Genomic DNA, 18,959 nt, shown 5'->3' with positions numbered 1-18,959 from the left:
TCGATCTCGATCACTCGTGGCTACATACTGTACGGATGCAACGAAGCATCGGAGTTAGTCGACATGACGGTTATATGCATGTCAGTGACCTAGGATACAAGTAAAGCAATGATCGTTCCCTCTTTCAACATAATTACAAGGGATTAAAAAAAATTATTCTATTTATTTTTGGGTCTTTCTGTATTTTTCCCCCATCCCAATTTAGTCGCTATGCTAATTCCCTTCCTGGTCGTTGCGCGCATTGCCCCACTGTCGGCCTGGGGAGGGTGTAGAACTACCACATGCCTCCTCCGATACATGTGGAGTCAGCCAGATGCTTCTTTTCACCTGACAGTGAGGAGTTTCACTGGGGGAACGTAACACGTGCATACTGTAGGTTCACGCTATTTCCCCCAGATCCCCTCCCTGCTGAACAGGCGCCCCGGCCGACCAGTAGGAGTCGCAGTTTACCACGACCAGGACACACACCCCACCGGCTTCCCACCCGCTAACAATGCCAATTGTGTTAGTAGGGACGACTGACCAAGCCGGAGGTACCGCCGACAGCTGGATTCGATCCCAGAGTCTCTGCTGGTGGTAGGCGAGTGCTTAGTCCTCTACGCTACCCAGTCGCCCTTGGGATGGAATATTTCACAGGAAGAACAGCGTTGTGGTGAAGCCAGGCAACACCACAGCGAGCGTGTTATTGAACAATTGAAAAGAGATAAAATAGTAGTGGAATAGTTACACTGTCTGCTGGCAGAGCAGAGAATCCTCACACTTTGATCGTTACCTCGTTCGCCTACGGCTCATTGACTCATCCGTTCATTCCCGACTGCTGACCGTGGGACTAACAACGGTTGATGATCACGTCCACCGTTTAATGAACTCGGAGCTGCTCCAGCGACATGGTGGAGGGAGGGCCGACTCTGTGGCTGATCTTTATGGAGATGAGGCACACATTCTCTGGTTCATAACTGTTGGTCCACCGATGAGCTGACGTTCATTTGGACACTAAAATTACACTGCCTACTTCTATTTAAATTTTTTTACTTCTCCACTGTACTATACTTTTATGACCTGTATCATGTCTTCTATTATACAATGGCATGCAAATTTCTTGATTCTGATTGGCTGAAACAGTGAAGTTGCCGGTTGTTATTTCGTATAACACACTCCACGTGACCCACAACCGAATAAAAAAAATTCCGAATCACTCCACCGTTCATTGTTTTTATGAATGAAACCAAGATGGCGGACAAAAATCTTTATGAATGGATGTATTGATTTCGTCATAACGACTCATTCAAAAAATATAAAGTCACCTGGAATATGTTAGTTGTTTACACAATGTTGGATTATGTAATTGGTTTGTCACGACTCATTGTAAAACAAAATATAACTCGCGGGGGGGGGGGGTTCTGAGGCTGTGTGCTCTCTGTGTCGGTGTCCGTTGCACAAAAGCTGGCTGGCAGGAGTGTTGCTCTATAGCAGTGTCATTTTATATGAAGTTTGTTGTTAGATGGCATGCTTTGTAGCAACCTCCCTCTGCAAAAGGACACTGTCGCACGAAGCGATTTCACTGGATGTCCCGGACACAATGGAATATGTGGATATGGAATATGGAATGTGGAATATATGGATATATTCGTAACGAATAATTAAAAAAAGATACAGTTAACTGGAATATGTTAGTTGTTTACACAATGTTGGATTATGTAATTGGTTTGTCATGACCCATTGTCAAAACAATAATACATCGTGGGATTTTTATGAAGTTTGTTGTTAGATTGCATGCTTTGAAGCAACCTCCCTCTGCTTCTAGACACGGAGGCAACTTTTTTTCTTTATTTTTTACCTACTTTTTCTGCGGATGGTTTTGTGAATAAATCTCCATTATGCTTCAATTACTGTGTGTTTATTCTATAGCAATAAGGTTGGGTGAATTCGGCCATTGTATAAAAGACATTACATCACGAATTAGATCATGCCTAGTGGGGTCTAACGACCCTCCGCTGCGTGTCGGGCCTAACAACCACCCCTAGGCATGATCTAATGAGTATAACACACTCCAGCGCGTGATGTAATGCTTAACTATCACATAGTAATTAAGTAAGTAAGGCTTTATTTGGATAGCACCCTTCCCAGCACGAATGTACAGAGTGCTTCACAACAGGGGAGGAAACTAACTTTTTGGCTTACCAGCCAACTGGCGAGTATCTGATTTTTTTTACCAGCCAAACAGATTTTTTACCAGACAAAAAAATTCGCTAATTGTGATAATTACTTCTTTGTATGTCTTCGTCTAAATAGATTTTCAATCATAGTAAAATAATCACACCGTGTCTCTACTCTTTAAAATATGTATTAGCATAAAACATTAATCTCTACTCTTCACAATATTAGCATAAAACATATTAACATGAAAGAGGTATCTATTCTGGACTGGGTTGGGCTGAACTGGGCAGTGAAAGATGCTGGGTTGGACTGGGTTGGGCAGTGAAAGAAAAAAACCGAAGTATGTTGTGAAGTGTATAGATAGATGTGAAATATATAGATGTAGCAGTAGTCTATCTGTATGTCATATGTTATGATGAATTGAAAATGCCGTACTGTATTGTACCCATTCTGCAATCTGTTAATAAAGTTTTCAATCAATCAAGTTAACTTTGAACGGTTGTCAAGCCTCGTCAATGTTGTGTATGCATCTGGGTAGGCACACTGTGCCTTTAAGACAGCACGGTGGTCTTACGACAGTACCGTCAAGTGTTGTGATAACGTCAGTTGGGTTGGTGTGCTGTTGTACACAGTGCACTGGTTGAGCTTAGCTAGCCCCTTTCGTGACTGCGATGTGCAAGCCAGGGGCTTTTGAGCATGAAATAAAATATCTAACCTTACGTCGTAGTCCGGTGCTTTTTTGGAAACATTATAGTCATAACAGATACACCTAGCTGGCTGCTTTGAGCACACGGGGCTAACGTTAGCTAGCAAGCAGCTATCGCTAAAACTAGAAGCTAACCACTGTATACATTTCCAGTAGACTAACATTACACCTCTGTGATTTAAATGTGTCCTTAGTAACTTATACTCGAGGGTTGTACTAGGGTTGGATGCAGTTCCCCGTTGGTCAGTCTGTCTGTTTTCCATCTTCTGCTGTGTTTAACGTTATCCGTTTGAGAGTGCTCCTGATGGCTAGCCTAGTAACGCAGGACTTTTATCATTATATATCCGCGGGTTGGCCATTACTGCGCAAACTTTTATTAAACATTATATGTCCGCGGGTGGTCTTGTGCAGTGCTCTCGTGGCACTGTCAACTAAAGCGAGCACTCAGAAGACGCGCACCGTTTGCCAGTGCAGTGATTGCAGAATGTTTTTTTTTTTTGTATACTCGCCAGACTGGCGAGTGGTCTTCATGAATCACTCGCCAAACGTAAGCTCCAACATTCTGACCACACGGTCTACTCCAGCTTCCAACGTCGGTGGAACAACTCCCATGTTTCTTTTCTTCTTCTCTTGATGACATCACTGATTAGAACCTAGGTTCTTCAGTTGCTATCGTTCGGGGACTTGTCATAATATTGATTGAATTGTCTAAAACATACAAAATGTTGTATATTATACAGAATATTGATTTAGCTTTTTATACATATTTTTTTTGCTTTATAGTTGGCTGATTTGAAGGATGAAGGCGCGTCATTTTCAACGGATGCCATGTTTTGCATATTCAAAGTAGCCTAACTAGTGAGAACCCCCCCCCCCCCCCAAAATACTAAGAAAGCAGGCTAGGAAATTAGCTTTGGAATGTAGCAACTGTAAACAGAGTAATACTGAAGTGGAGTTCAAAGTACAAACAACTCTACCTCCCTGGTGGTGAGGTTGTTAACAGCTGCTAACAGCTTATTTCAACGGCGAGGCTACAGACTCAAGGGCCCATGCGGAGATTTAGCTGTGACAAGCTGTGCTTAATGCTTGCTTCCATTTTGTTTTGTTTTTACCAAGTGCTGCCATATGGCAAAGGCTTGTCATGAAAGATGTTTATCAAGGCACAACGTGGCAGTTTAAAAAACGGCTTAAGTCAGAAATTGGGATACGATGAACGTGCGTGCGAGTGTATGTGCACATGCACCCACCGACCCACACACACACGTGCGCACGCACGCACGCACGCATGTACTTCAAAGGTCTAAAAGAGATGGATTTCCACGTCTCATCTCCCTCGATCTCCCATCGCTGCTCGGGGTCAGGGGTCAGGGGAGAGTAAAACCCAAAGCAAACTGGATTTGTCCCGTGTGTGTTTACTCAGTCTCACACACGCCTGAGTCCCCTCTTATAAAGTCCCATCTGAGGCCCACGGATTTCTTCCTCTAAGTCACACATATTGCTCCGTTGCTTCCTTGATAAAAACCCTCTCAATATAGGATCTCGTGAGCACCTCCCTAGCCTCTTCCCTTATGAGTGCGCCTGACATGCCCTCTCTCTCTCTCTTTCTCTCTCACACCCGCTCCCTCTCTTTTTCTCTCCCTCCCTCCCTCTCTCTATGGATGATCGATGGGTGGGGAATAAAACAGGCGAAATAGTTGGTATGTATGTACATATACGTGTAATAAAACACAAATATGTACATGCAATAGCAACTGGGGTACATAAGAAACATTTTGAAAGATTGAAATAGAATAGAGCTAACAACAACAACAACAACAACAACAACAACAACAACAACAACAACAAAAGAAAAATGTTTCTTTTATTCACACGCCCTAGGATGGAATATTTGACAGGAGGAACAGCGTTGAACGGCGTTATGTTGAAGCCAGGCGACACCACAGCGAGCGTGTTATTGGACAATTGAGAAGAGATAAATCAGTAGGAGTGAAATAGTAGTGGAATAGTTACACTGCCTGCTGGCAGAGCAGAGAATCTTTTTCTCTCCCTCCCTCCCTCTCACTCACTCACCCCTTACTCTCTCTCTCTCTCTCTTCTCACCCCCCACCCCTTCCCTCCTTCAGGTGCCAGCCATCTCCTTGGCCTATGAGACGGCAGAGAGTGACATCATGAAGCGTCAGCCCAGGAACCCCAAGACGGACAAGCTGGTGAACGAGCGTCTGATCAGCATGGCCTACGGACAGATAGGTGAGACTCCTGACTGTATTCATAACTGATCAGCATGGCCTACGGACAGATAGGTGAGACTCCTGACTGTATTCATAACTGATCAGCATGGCCTACGGACAGATAGGTGAGACTCCTGACTGTATTCATAACTGATCAGCATGGCCTACGGACAGATAGGTGAGACTCCTGACTGTATTCATAACTGATCAGCAGGGCCTAAGGACAGATAGGTGAGACTCCTGACTGTATTCATAACTGATCAGCAGGGCCTACGGACAGATAGGTGAGACTCCTGACTGTATTCATAACTGATCAGCAGGGCCTACGGACAGATAGGTGAGACTCCTGACTGTATTCATAACTGATCAGCAGGGCCTACGGACAGATAGGTGAGACTCCTGACTGTATTCATAACTGATCAGCATGGCCTACGGACAGATAGGTGAGACTCCTGACTGTATTCATAACTGATCAGCATGGCCTAAGGACAGATAGGTGAGACTCCTGACTGTATTCATAACTGATCAGCAGGGCCTAAGGACAGATAGGGCTGAACCCAAACGTTCGAACGTTCTGACCTTTGTTCGTTACGTTGGCATTCGAATTCTAAATCAACATTCGAATTTTTTATAAACATTTTTAATTTTTTTTTCTGTGTCTATTCATTCTGTTTAAACCAATGGGGTTTTTCTTCACAGTTGCAGATAAAGATTAGGCTACACTAATATTATAGTATTATACTATTATAGTATATGACTCGTCATAAAAATTCAAATAAAACATTTATCATAAATGATGTAGCCTATCTGCCTCCGCTTGGCACTCGGCGCTCCATCAAGACGTCACCATCACTTTCGTACCAACCGTGCCCTTATTGGATTATTTATGTTGACGAAACTGATGAGTTATATTCATTAAAGAAAGTTGATTTAATAAAAAAATAACTTTATTCAAATTGAGGATTTAGTTGGAGGATTAAAATAAAAATAAAAAATTAAATTGTATTAAAAAAGAAAAGATTATTAAAAACGAAGGTTCGAACGTCCGTTCGAATCCCAAAAACAGGCTTTGGGGACAGATAGGTGTGTCTCCTGACTGTATTCATAACTGATCAGCATGGCCTACGGACAGATAGGTGTGTCTCCTGACTGTATTCATAACTGATCAGCATGGCCTACGGACAGATAGGTGTGTCTCCTGACTGTATTCATAACTGATCAGCAGGGCCTACGGACAGATATCTGTGTCTCCTGACTGTATTCATAACTGATCAGCATGGCCTACGGACAGATATCTGTGTCTCCTGACTGTATTCATAACTGATCAGCAGGGCCTACGGACAGATATCTGTGTCTCCTGACTGTATTCATAACTGATCAGCATGGCCTACGGACAGATATCTGTGTCTCCTGACTGTATTCATAACTGATCAGCATGGCCTACGGACAGATAGGTGTGTCTTCTGACTGTATTCATAACTGATCAGCATGGCCTACGGACAGATAGGTGTGTCTTCTGACTGTATTCATAACTGATCAGCATGGCCTACGGACAGATAGGTGTGTCTTCTGACTGTATTCATAACTCATAACCTCACTGCTGATCAGCAGGGCCTACGGACAGATATCTGTGTCTCCTGACTGTATTCATAATTTATAACCTCACTGCTGATCAGCATGGCCTACGGACAGATATCTGTGTCTCCTGACTGTATTCATAACTCATAACCTCACTGCCGCTCCCAGACCTTCACCCCTGCAGCTCTGTCCAAGATATGACCATGAGAAAAACAATTACGGGTCTACGAATGTCAAATATTGACACTTTTTGGAACCGCCAGTATTTCTCACACGCAGCCATACATATGTTGGTACTTTGGAATAGATGTGAAACAGATAGGTATATAGATAGAGAGCTGAATAGGTAGGGTGATAAACAGATAGGTATATAGATAGAGAGCTGAATAGGTAGGGTGATAAACAGATAGGTATATAGATAGAGAGCTCAATAGGTGATAACATTCTTCTTTTTCTCATGACATTTGCTGCAAACTCTTCACTGTTTTGTTTTAATTTAAAATGTTTACAGAACAAACTAAATCAGAACAGATGATAGTGGTTGGCATTTGTATTTCTGCATGGCCTCCAATAGTCTGCTCCTGCATCTAAACATTTATTTTGTGAGGGTATGATGAAGAACCTGACTATGTTCTTTCACTCAAATACTCTCCAAGTCTGGGAGTTGGTTGTTTTCCATTGTTGTTTACATATTCTCCCCCATTCTTCTATCGTAAAATGTGCTTCCTGTTCCCACTTGATATGCTGTATCTATCAACTTCAAGTTCTGTAATCTATTTGTAATACAAGCCCAGGAAAGGCAGTAGGTTCCATCTCGCTATGTCTGCTTTAATCCTTAACACTTTCAGTGCCGGCCATTAACATGGTTAAATGCCAGCACCCACTTCAATGATAGCGTTGTGAAGGCATAATATCTGTCTTAAATTATGGCTATGTGTCTAATCTGCCCGTCGCTTATCAATGACTTGTTTGCAGTCAACATTGTCGAAACGGATTGTTTTTTAATCGCTTCATTTCCGTTTTATAGCATTTTGAAAAGCCCTCGTTTTCAAGGAAAATATAAAGATTCCGTGATAAACAGCATTTACTGGAATATTCTGGATACACAAAAACTGTAATTTCTATTTATGAATAGTTTTCAAATAAACGCTAGATTATCGATAGTATAGAAGCGGGCTGAAATATCGATTATCTCATTTCCTGATCGCTCGCACAGCCACACACACACACACACATGGGGCACACGCTGATATATAGGTCAAAACAGATCCGATTACCCCAAGACTGGTAAAATAAATTCCTTACCTTAGATCAGATGTTATCCAAAAAGATTATTCCAATTCCTGATCGCCATTCCAAATATCGATCACGCTTATTGATTACAGTGTTGGGTACTGTAAATACATAATCCACGCTGTTCTGATGGCCGGCGATCACTTGGTCTCTTCAGTTGGCTTGACGGAAAAGTAAAATGAGGAAACTGTACAAGTGTACCCCCTGAGGACCCGCAAGCCCTACTACCAGGGGGGGAGGGGAGTCCCGTCCACTCGCCCGTCCTAGTGAAGGGGGGGGCGGCAGTCAACTCCACCAAAGTGCAAAAAAAGAGGGAACCAGAGACCCCTAAAAACGCACAGCACAGGCGGGACCACGTGTGACACATCACCCCGTGGCACACACCCACACACCCCTGCTAACCCACCGAGAGGCGGGACGCAGGGGAGGTCCCAGACCTCAGAACCGCCTGGGAGACAGAACCCCCAGTCATGTCCATGAGGTAAAACCTAACGAAGGGACCCGGGGAGGACCAGGAGGCCGCAGCACAGATGTCCTCCACCGAGGCCCCCCCTAACAAGGCGGCAGAGGCCGCCACTCCACGAGTGGAGTGCGCCCTGACACCCCCAGGGGGGGCCTGTCCAGCCAACGTGTAGCAAAGGGCAATGCCCTCGCACAACCAACGTGACAGGCGGCGCTTGGACAGTGCCTTATCAGCGCAAGGGCCACCGTAACAAACAAAAGTTGATCGGTAGCCCTGAGATCCCGAGTCCGACTGAGGTAAACCCCCAAGCACGGACAGAACACGATGAAGGCTTGCCTCCAACCCACTAGCGTGAGGAGGTGGATGAAACGCCTGAATCACAATATCCCTGGAGCGAAAAGAGCTCCGGATATTCTTTGGCACGAAGACTGGATTAGGCCTCAGAGTCGCACCGCTATTGGCACGAATAGACAAGCACTCAGGCCGCACCAAGAGAGCACACAGCTCACCCACGCGCTTAGCGGAGGTGATGGCTAGTAGGAACGCAGTCTTGAAGACAGCTGCTCCAACGACGCCTGCTCAAGATGCTCAAACGGGGCCTCAGACAACCGGCCCAGGACCAGTTGGAGGTCCCACTCGGAGACAGAGAACGTTCCACCGGCTTGAGACGCCGAGCGCCAAGCAGGAACGTCCCACGAGAGGGTGGCTGAACAACGTTCCGCCCCCACACTCAACCATACGCCACTCCCCAGCGTAAGCCGTGGTAGAGGACGGAGCGTGCGCGTACCGGATAGCGTTAACCACAGAATAGTCAAGACGCATCCCCACCAGATTCACACTGTCAGCAGCCAAGCCTAGAGGCTGCCCCAGAACAGGAAGGCAGAACAGAGTTCCGCGGTGACCACGGAACAGGCCACGGCGGGGCCACACAGAGCTGAATCAGGGCCGGGGACCACACAGCTGAGCCCTGGCCCGGCACGACCAGGACAAAGTCCTGCGCTCCCGACGTACCCGCCCCAACACCTGAGCTATCAGGTGTAAGGGGGGGAAAAGCGTACAGCATCCCGGACGGCCACGGAATCGGTCCCAGACCTGCCAGACTATGTCCGGACGTAATCCCCACTCGTCAGGGTGAGGACCGCCCCGCGACATCACACCTGCACCCACATTCACCCTGCCGGGGATGTGGAGAGCCCTCAGGCAGAGCAGATGGAGAACGCCCATAGCCAGAGCCCGACCGCCGCCCGGTGCAGATGGGGGGAGCGCACTCCACCCTGTCTGACAATATATGACGCTGACGTCGTGTTGCCCGTCCTGACCAAACACAAGGTGGACGAGCCGTTTGAGGACCAGAAGGACCGCCTTCAATCCCAACACATTGAATGTAGCGCAGACCGGGCAGCATGGCAGCTGCCCCCTACTGCGTTGGTCCGACACGTCCCCCCCCATCCCATGAGGGAGGCGTCGGTGAAGACTGTGACGTGTGACAGCCTGCTGCCCAAGGGGACCCCGCAGGTGAGGGCACCAGACCCTCCCCAGAACACGAGGTCCCCCAGCACTGACATGGGAACCTTCAGCCGCTTCCATATGTCTCACACCGGGTCCATTTCCATACTGGAAAAAACCCACCTCTGCATCCTCCCCATGAAGAGGAGGCCAAGAGGGACCCCAGCAGCAGGCGCATCATGGACAGCGCCGTAACCGTCCTAGGACGGAACCTCCCGAGCGCGCAGAGAACCCAATCACTTGCCGCCGCTCCGAGAGGGATGCCCATATAGACCTTGAGCTTAGAAAAAGCCCAAGTACTCCACCCGTTGACTGGGAAGAGGCGAACTCTACTTCCAGTCTACAGCAAAACCCAGGCTGGTGAGACACCACCTGCCTGGTATGAGACCTGGCGATCTACCCTGACCGGCCAAGGACCAGAACGTCGTCCAGGGCAGAATACACTTCGTAACCCCCGACGACGCAGAGGCCCCAGTGCAGTCTACACACACTTGGTGAAGATGCAGGGAGCCAGAGAATAGCCGAACGGCAGCCTCTGGTACACATACGCTAAACCCTGCAAAGGAAGCGTAGGTAAGCCCTAGGATGGAAGATCGGGATACGCATCCTACAGGTCTATGGAGGAGAACCAGGCCCCCACCTGACAGCGTTCAACAGGTGGGAGACGGTCAAAATGCTGAACCTTCCATGGGACAGGTCCAGTATGGGTCTGACCCGCCCCCCCCCCCCCCCCCCCCCCCCGATTTCTCGGGCACCAGAGAATACCGGGAGGAAACGCCACGCATCGCATCCTTCTTTGGGACCATGACGATGGCTTGCTTCGCCCACAGAGATTGGATCTCGTTGACCAGAGCTGTCACTGCTGGTGACCCCGACAATAGGGTCTGTACCAAACCTGAAAATGGGTGGGGTTGTGTAAACACAAGACCCCGCCTCAGCGTTCTCTCCATCCACCTCGACATATGGCACTACTGTAGCCATATGTGAAGATAATCCCAAGCGCACCCGCCGCCACTTGGCGCTGGTCCGCCAGAAACCGTAGACAGGCGGCCCGGTCCCACCCGCTGTGCGTTGCCAACCCTGGACTCGCCAACCGCGCGAGCAGGGCTCCTCGTGGAGCTGGGATACAGCACCCCGACACTACCAACGAGGCAATCGCACCCAAGGGGGGACCCCGACAGAAAGGGCCGGTTTGATACAGGGGAAGCTGACATCACACTGGGTGACAAAAGCTCCCCCACTGAACACCTCGCCAGCATGGACTGCTGAGGAACTGTTCTACAGCTGGACATGCAAAGTGTGAGGCCCCCACACTGCCCGATAGGGTGGGTTCCTACACACCATAGCCCTGCAGTGATATTACTACCACCCAAATCACGTGCACCTGCCAGACCACCGCCGGTCTTCCGGCCGTGGGAGGCACTAACGTGATACCCGGCCTGGCGAAGGCGAGGTCAGGGGAACCCGTGCTGTTTGCCTCAAGAGGTCTCGAGCCCCCCTGCTGACAACCTTTGTAGTTGACAGACGTAACACCAGGCTCACCAAACACAGACGCAGAACGTGTGACGTGGGAGCCGCTTGACAGCACAACTGTTATGGTTTGAAACCGACCCCAACAGCACGGCACAGACAGGTAGTTCAGAGTTAGCCAAAAACCAGGGCGTATTTATTTACAAAATAGAAATGAGCGAAAAACAACAAAAAGCACAAGGGGAGAAATGTTCTTGGCAGAGTTGTCTGCGGCTCTGCAGCTCGTCTTCTGAGCAGAGACGGCACCGTGGTGTTGCGCCTCTGCCTCTGCTGCTCTGCAGCTACTTGACGATCCACTCGGGAAAACAGAGAGAGAGATAATGTCACAAGACGAGCGAACAGAATAACAGGCAGTCCAGTATTGTTTAGCTGAGTCAGTAACAACAACAAGCGGCTCCTCTTCAGTGTTAACCAAACACACAAAAAACAGAAAGGTCCCGAGTCCCGGAATTTGCGAGAAAAACAGAGTATCCAAAAAAAAGGTACGTTCCAAAACTCACCAAGGCGCAAATGCGCAAAGTGGTCTATGAGGCAAGCAACAGCGGCGACTTCCAATAGACGTCCTGGAGAGAAACAGACGAGGTACAAACACGGGGGGGAACAAGCAGCAGCCAGTGGAAATCCAAAACGACCCAACACTAAACGTTAGGAACACCAGAGTATATGAAGGGCTCCACCGAGCTGATTAAAATTCACTTCAGGTGCGCGATGGTAATTAGTACCTTGAAGCGTGCGGCAACGGACCAATCCTCACAACAACATTCTCACGGACAGACCCAGGCCTAGCCAGCAACTGGGTGTCAGCCCCTGTCCCCATGAGAAGCTAAACGTGGGGCTTGCGCTTCATTGAAGGCACGCGGCCCGCAGCCAAAGGAAACAAATCAGAGCCCTTATCCCGCTGGTGTTGGGGGGGGAGTGACCGGAGAGCGAGCTAGACACAGCTAGACGGTGACGGTTTTTTAGGGCGTGCTCATCTAATGTAGCCGATCCCTTGGCCGCCAAGGCTGTCGGCCTTGCGATCACCTGTTTTCTTTGTGTCCAGGGTACCTCAGGCGGGGGAAACATGGCCGCTGGTTGAGGGCCTCGCCACAGCCACTGGCGAGGCAGCGCCCTCAGCTCTGGCTGTGCCGTGTGAGGCGGTGTGGGGCCTAGGTCAAATACCGCCCGCGCTCCTGCGGAAAGACCAAAGTCCCTCTGCGGAGAGGGGAGCCCTGAGGAGGGAAAAAACTTCTTACCCCCTCAAGGGGAGACTGATCAACCAAGATGTCTGTAAACAAGCGTTGACAGCATCCTAGCCCTCCCTGCGGTTATAGCTTGCGGCTATTAAATAAAAGCTAATAACGTCAAAACCTTGCGCGATGTTTCGACGTCGGCTGGCCTTCTAAGGCCCGCCACCCGACACCATTTTTGACAGAAAAAACAGCAATTCGAACAAAGTTACTAGTTGCTGCTAATTCTATACCATGGCGGTATAGGCTTAACAGCCCACCAGCCACCTGCCGGGCCGACTCACCTCATGGCGTCGGCCGGGCGGGACACCGTTCCAACATGTCAGAGGCAAAGGACTGATGCCACCTGCTTCACAAGCACGGAGCACCAGTGGTGGCTGCAACAAAAAACGACTACTAGTGAAGCACTGCCTCACTAGTAGGAATGCAGCAACCTCCACTGTGGTGTGCACCCATGAAGGGGTAAATGAATAAATGAACGAAAACTCCACCAACACACTGCAGAATGGGCTAGCCCATACACACAATGTTAAGGGGATGCAGACCAGAGAAACACCAGTCCCGCACACAATTCATAGATTCACAAAAAGCACACCAGCCCTAGGCCTCAGCCCATCCACATATGAAATGGTAAACAAGCCCCTGTCAAAACTCCCAACAGTAGACACCGATTTACCGTCAGCATGAATGGTTAAGAGGGGGGAAGACCTTTTAAAAAGACAGCCCTCTGCGGGGAACAAGAAACGGAGATCCAGCATTGTAGCATTAGCATTAGCCGTGCGCACTAGGATAGCTGGGAAAACACCCAAAACATTCTAATTATGATCTTGTGGAATCCGAATCTTTGCAACACCTTGTATAGAGATGTCCACCTAACTGAGTCGAATGCCTTTTCCGCACCTAGTTAGTCATGTCTCGCCGCTCACCAGAACCTCGCTTTTATCTGGTGTCTTTAATTCGGCTTGGGAATAGAGGGGGGAAATCAAAGACTGGCCCAATTTCACAGGCTTTTAAAAATAGGTCAGAACATGACATGCCTTCAGTGGCCAGTGGACTGAAGATGAAAGGCTGAGTCCACTCCAAAGTGGCAAGCGACTCGAATCCACACTGTCACGCCTTTAGAGAAACAGACCACCGCTGGAGCCAAACGAGCCAGTGCTGCGTCTTGTGCTGCCCGGGTTGTTGACAGTCATGTTCATAGGATTTCATGTCACGTCTCTCTGTCATGAATAACGTCTCTGACACAAGGGCTTGAAGTCACGATGCCTCCCACGCCGTGACCAGTCAAGCTGCTTCTAGTTTCCATGCCGTGTCGAACGAGATGATCAATAGGAGCTGATCAATAGGAGCTGCTCTGAGATCCTTCCTCAGGTCTCCTGCTGTGCAAAGCTTGGTCCACAATCTGATGCTACGTACTATAATAATAATAATAATAATAATAATAATAATAATAATAATAATAATAATAATAATAATAATAATAATAATAATAATAATAATAATAATAATAATAATAATAATAATAATAATAATAATAATAATAACTTTATTTATATAGCACCTTTCATACATGGATTGCAGCTCAAAGTGCTTCACAGCAAATAGCATAACATGAACATAGGCATACAATTAGCATACAGCATACAATAAAGTGCAGACATAAGAATAGGTATAAAGGGGAGCTCCAGTAGCTCACCGCGTACCTCGAATGCTATTTCGGCGTCGGGGACAACCGTGCGCGTCACGGATCTGGGGTACACGAGTTCGACTCCCGGACTCGCCGTATTTTCTCAGAGTGTCTTTCCCCCGATCTATACCCCATTCAACCTGTTTCTGTCGGTCATGCTTGACCAGAAAAAGCGATAAACGCTAAAAGAACCAGCTGACTGGTCAAAGTTTAAAAAAAAAAGAATAGGTATAAAAAGACAATAAAAGTAGTGCAATGTCGAAAGTGCAGACATAATAAGTACAATAAGTACAGTGTTGCTCGAAATAATCTACATCTATGCTATGAATTTGAATCATAAAGATTTATATGTTTTTAAAAGGTGGGACAACTATATTTTTAAATCCTGGATTACAAGAATGCTCATAATTGCTTGACATCATAATGTATTCTGAATGTGGTGATTGACATCGGCAACCAGACTAAATCGCAGCTACGACGAGGTGCTTCTTAAAGGGGACATGCATTATAAATGGCTTTTTTCTGTGTTTAGCATGGTTTTATAGTAATATGGGTTAGTATCAATGGGTCTGTGTCTCTAATTACCATATTTACTCATCAGTCTAGTCTCGAGTTCACGAGATCCTCCCTCACTCAACTAAGCTATTCTGATTTGACGGTTTTGCTGACGTTAATATAGCACTGATTTGACAGCGCTTCCTCAAACAGAGTGAGGCAGATAGTGTAACCCGACACTTCCTCAAACAGAGCGAGGCAGACAATGAGCGAGTGAGAGAGAGAGGGAGAGAGAGAGAGAGATAGAGAGGGAGAGAGAGAGGGAGAGAGAGAGAGAGAGGAGCTTCTGTCGGGGAAACAAACCGCGAGCGAGGAAGCAGCAGTAGCACATACTCATTTTACACACAACCTGGGCTGGACCTCGCGCGGGGAAGCAGCAGTAGCACATACTCATTTACACAGTGCTTATGGGCGGAGCCAGGCCAACACAGCCTGAAATCCAAAGTGAGAAAAATATGGCTTTTGAGTACTTGATTAGAAATATAAAACAATGATTTTTTTTTAATAAAAGCTTACAGATGTGATCAATAGACTCACAGGAAGTGTGTAAAGTTGCCCAAATAGTGCTAGGAATAGCAATGCCAGTAGCGGCTGGTGCCGCTGGTGCCTTGTAGGTCGCAGTTCACGTTAGGAGGTCGAGTTGAAAATGTAATGCTCTGAGATGCTCTGGAGCAATCTCTCTCTCTGTCTCTCGGATCAATCAAATCAAATAATTAACACATGTATGTTGTCATTTTAAACAACTCACCATTCATTCATTATGCATCAGCAGCAGCTAAATTAATGTTATAGTTCACAACACAGCAGCGCGTTTTGAATCGCTAGCCTATTATCGTCTCAGCAAGCACAGTCAATACTTTTTTCCGTAGCCGCATTTCGCGGAGACAGCTGTGTATAGCGAGAGAGAGAGAGCGAGAGAGAGAGAGAGAGAGAGAGAGAGAGAGAGAGAGAGAGAGAGAGAGAGAGAGAGAGACTCACTGTTTAGTTGAAACGTCCAGGGCAGGAGGGCTTGATAAAGTGTATAATCCACTGTTGATGTATTCCAGACCACTGTCCACTGTGTCCAGACTGCATCCGCCATATAGCTTGTTAGCCAAGTGTTAGCTTGTTAGCAGTTAGCACCACACAACACAAGTACATTTCTTTGTCCATTTCCGCGTCGAACAGACTGCAAACTACCTGGCGTTCTATCGCCATGCTCTAAGACAAACTCTAACCTTAACCAACTTTGAAAGAGTGCCTAAGCTTAACCGTCTAAAGAACTTGCAGTCACGCTCTAAGACAAACAGCTGCATCTCACAACAACACAACTATCTCTACCCCCAACCTAGGAATAAGCTAGAATTGGAACATTAGAAATTGGATTCGGCCAATCAGAGATCGTCTCCGCGAAATTCTGCTACGGAAAAAAATACTGCCGTCGGCCAATCAGAGAGCGTCTCCGCGAAATGCGGCTACAGAAATTCTTGACGCTGCTGCCTAGACCGCTTCAAATCGCGCCCGGATTCCAACATAATAGTCATATTTCAACGCACAACGCGTTACGCACTGATTGGCTGCGACGGATACAGCGATCAAACCGTGACGCGCACTCAGAGCGATATCGCGTCTAGCCCGGGCCGAGAAATACAAAAAAAAAAAAAAAAAAAAGTGAGTCACTTCCTGTTCAAGAAAACGAGTATTTTTTTATTTTATATAATAACGTTATATTGTGCATTGGAAACACAAACATACTTAAAATGAGTAAATATTATTAATTTTAAACATGTTTATATTATTTATAGGGCTATAAAACAAAAAACTAAAAGATTATTTTTCTTGTTCTCTCATATAACCAGGGCAGGGCCTGAGGGGGGGCGGCGCCCGAGCGCCCCTAGTGGCGAGCCGCCACTGAGCAATGCATGTCCCCTTTAAAGCCCAACCTCCAGGTTAAACCCTACTGATCAATTATGGGTAGTTTACATCATTGGTATATAATTTCATTATTTATTTTTTTCCATTTGACACCGGAAATGCCACTCTGAAAGAGTTAAAAAGGTCCATGCACGAATAACATGCACGCGCGAATCAAAAAAGCTTATCAAACGCCGACGTCACTACAGGTGCATATTAATGAGCCGAATCTAAAAGCTTATCAGACGCTAGCACGGCCGGGACGTCACTTCAGGAAATGCCTTGCCCGTCCGGGTCATAGTACTAGTTCAATGGTGGCCCACTCGGTGCATCACAGTTAGCCTATATAGCTCCGCCGTCCCTGCTGCCTACAGTCGGGACCACTACACTGACGTTAGCCTATGGTTCTCTCCTCTTTGTGTGCCCCCGTCCTCGCGGGTGTCCTGCGGAGGAGCTTGTGGACGCGACAACAGCGGCGGCCGTTGTTAGCTCATAGCTAATGTGTACCACTAGCCTTTACGGGCTCGAGCACCCTACAGGCTGCCACCATTGTCGCCGTTGTCGCATCCATGATGGGCCCCCCGGCAGGGTACCCGTGGGGACGGGGTGTACAGAGAGGAGAGAACCATTTTGGGTCGGCCGTTCATGCCGGCCAGCGAGCCGGATGTCGGGATATTTTGTTAGCACAATAGCTACCAAGCTAAGCTATGTTAGCTACTAACGTTATAAACACAATATGTGTACAACGACACAATGATTTACAAATTTATATTATTACAAATATGGTAACGTGGTTGTGGCTTTAGAGATGGGTGGCTATAATCACGGAGCAATAGTGTTAGGTGAAACAGATACATTTTCATTCGGCTAGTAGTAGCAAGCATATATCAGTGCCTGCCACTAGCTGTGTGTGACTCTCAGCGCCCCCTGGTGAGCCCCCTGGTGCCCTGCACCTGTTGTGACGATCATTTCGATTACACACGCACGTTATGAACCATTGATTAAAATATGCATGTGCGTGGTGATTGTGTTGGGCAGGCAAAATGTTTGATAAAAACGCTAAAACTGGGTCAATTTCAATACTTTTTTTTTCCATTCTTCATGAAAGTCACTGTTGGCCTAGTCCACATTGTTTATTGAACAAAAATACAACGTGAAGGTTGACCTTTAAAGCTCTACACTGAAGAGACATTATCTGCCTGTTAAAAGAGCCTCCAATGCCTCATACCTTCTAATAAACACATTCTAATCTGTTATAGTTGTAGCCCTAATGTAACCATCATACCACCCTCCAGGCATGATCCAGGCCTTGGGCGGCTTCTTCACCTACTTCGTGATCCTGGCGGAGAATGGCTTCTGGCCCACCACGCTGTCGGGCATCCGCGTGCTCTGGGACGACCGCTCGGTCAACGACCTGGAGGACAGCTATGGCCAGCAATGGGTGAGGAGGAGGGGCAGAGGGGAGGGCAGTGTGAATACTCCTGATGTGCACTGGGTGTGAGATGCATCTTCATTAGGGCTGTCAGAACTAATCAAATGTCATTGGAATTTCAAAGAAATAAATTAATTTGACTACCACGCTGCCTGTGGAATGTACATAAATAATAATAGAAGTATATAGTGAAAATGCATCGTTTTTATTTTCATGATTTTGAAAAAATGCCTAAAATGCACAGCCCAATGCCTAATTAAAGAAAGAAATTATTAAACTCTAGTTAAGCAGGTAAGAATCTCTTTTGCAAAAGAGACCTGGCTAAGCAGTTAATGATCGTTTCCTATTGGATTTTTTTTTACACCTGCTTTGATGTGGTAATAATATGTAAATTACATCATTAATAGTCTATTTTCATGTGCTAGCCTACACTCTCCCCAGACCGACAGTAGGGCAGCATGTGGTAGTTCTACACTCTCCCCAGACCGACAGTAGGGCAGCATGTGTTATAGTCTACACCCTCCCCAGACCGACAGTAGGGCAGCATGTGTTAACCTACACCCTACCCTCCCCAGACCAACAGTAGGGCAGCATGTGTTATAGTCTACACCCTCCCCAGACCGACAGTAGGGCAGCATGTGGTAGTCTACACTCTCCCCAGACCGACAGTAGGGCAGCATGTGGTAGTCTACACCCTCCCCA

General features: G+C 47.1%; 1 protein-coding gene across 2 annotated transcripts in view; it reads left to right on the top strand.

Annotated features, from left to right (window-relative positions):
- The window catches only part of LOC311239153 (sodium/potassium-transporting ATPase subunit alpha-1-like), a 91,098-nt gene that overhangs the window by 54,682 nt on the left and 17,457 nt on the right, over positions 1–18,959 (top strand). For both annotated transcript variants that reach the window (XM_084327407.1, XM_084327408.1), the window contains 2 exons: positions 4,987–5,110; positions 18,121–18,266. In XM_084327407.1, coding sequence (XP_084183533.1) covers positions 4,987–5,110; positions 18,121–18,266 — 270 coding nt within the window. The remainder of the gene's footprint in view (positions 1–4,986; positions 5,111–18,120; positions 18,267–18,959) is intronic.

Source organism: Notolepis coatsorum, assembly GCF_963971535.1.
Source record: "Notolepis coatsorum genome assembly, chromosome: 13".
NCBI classification, from domain to species: Eukaryota; Metazoa; Chordata; class Actinopteri; order Aulopiformes; family Paralepididae; genus Notolepis; species Notolepis coatsorum.
Note: the sequence above shows the minus strand (reverse complement) of the source record. Positions and strands in the feature narration are given on the sequence as shown.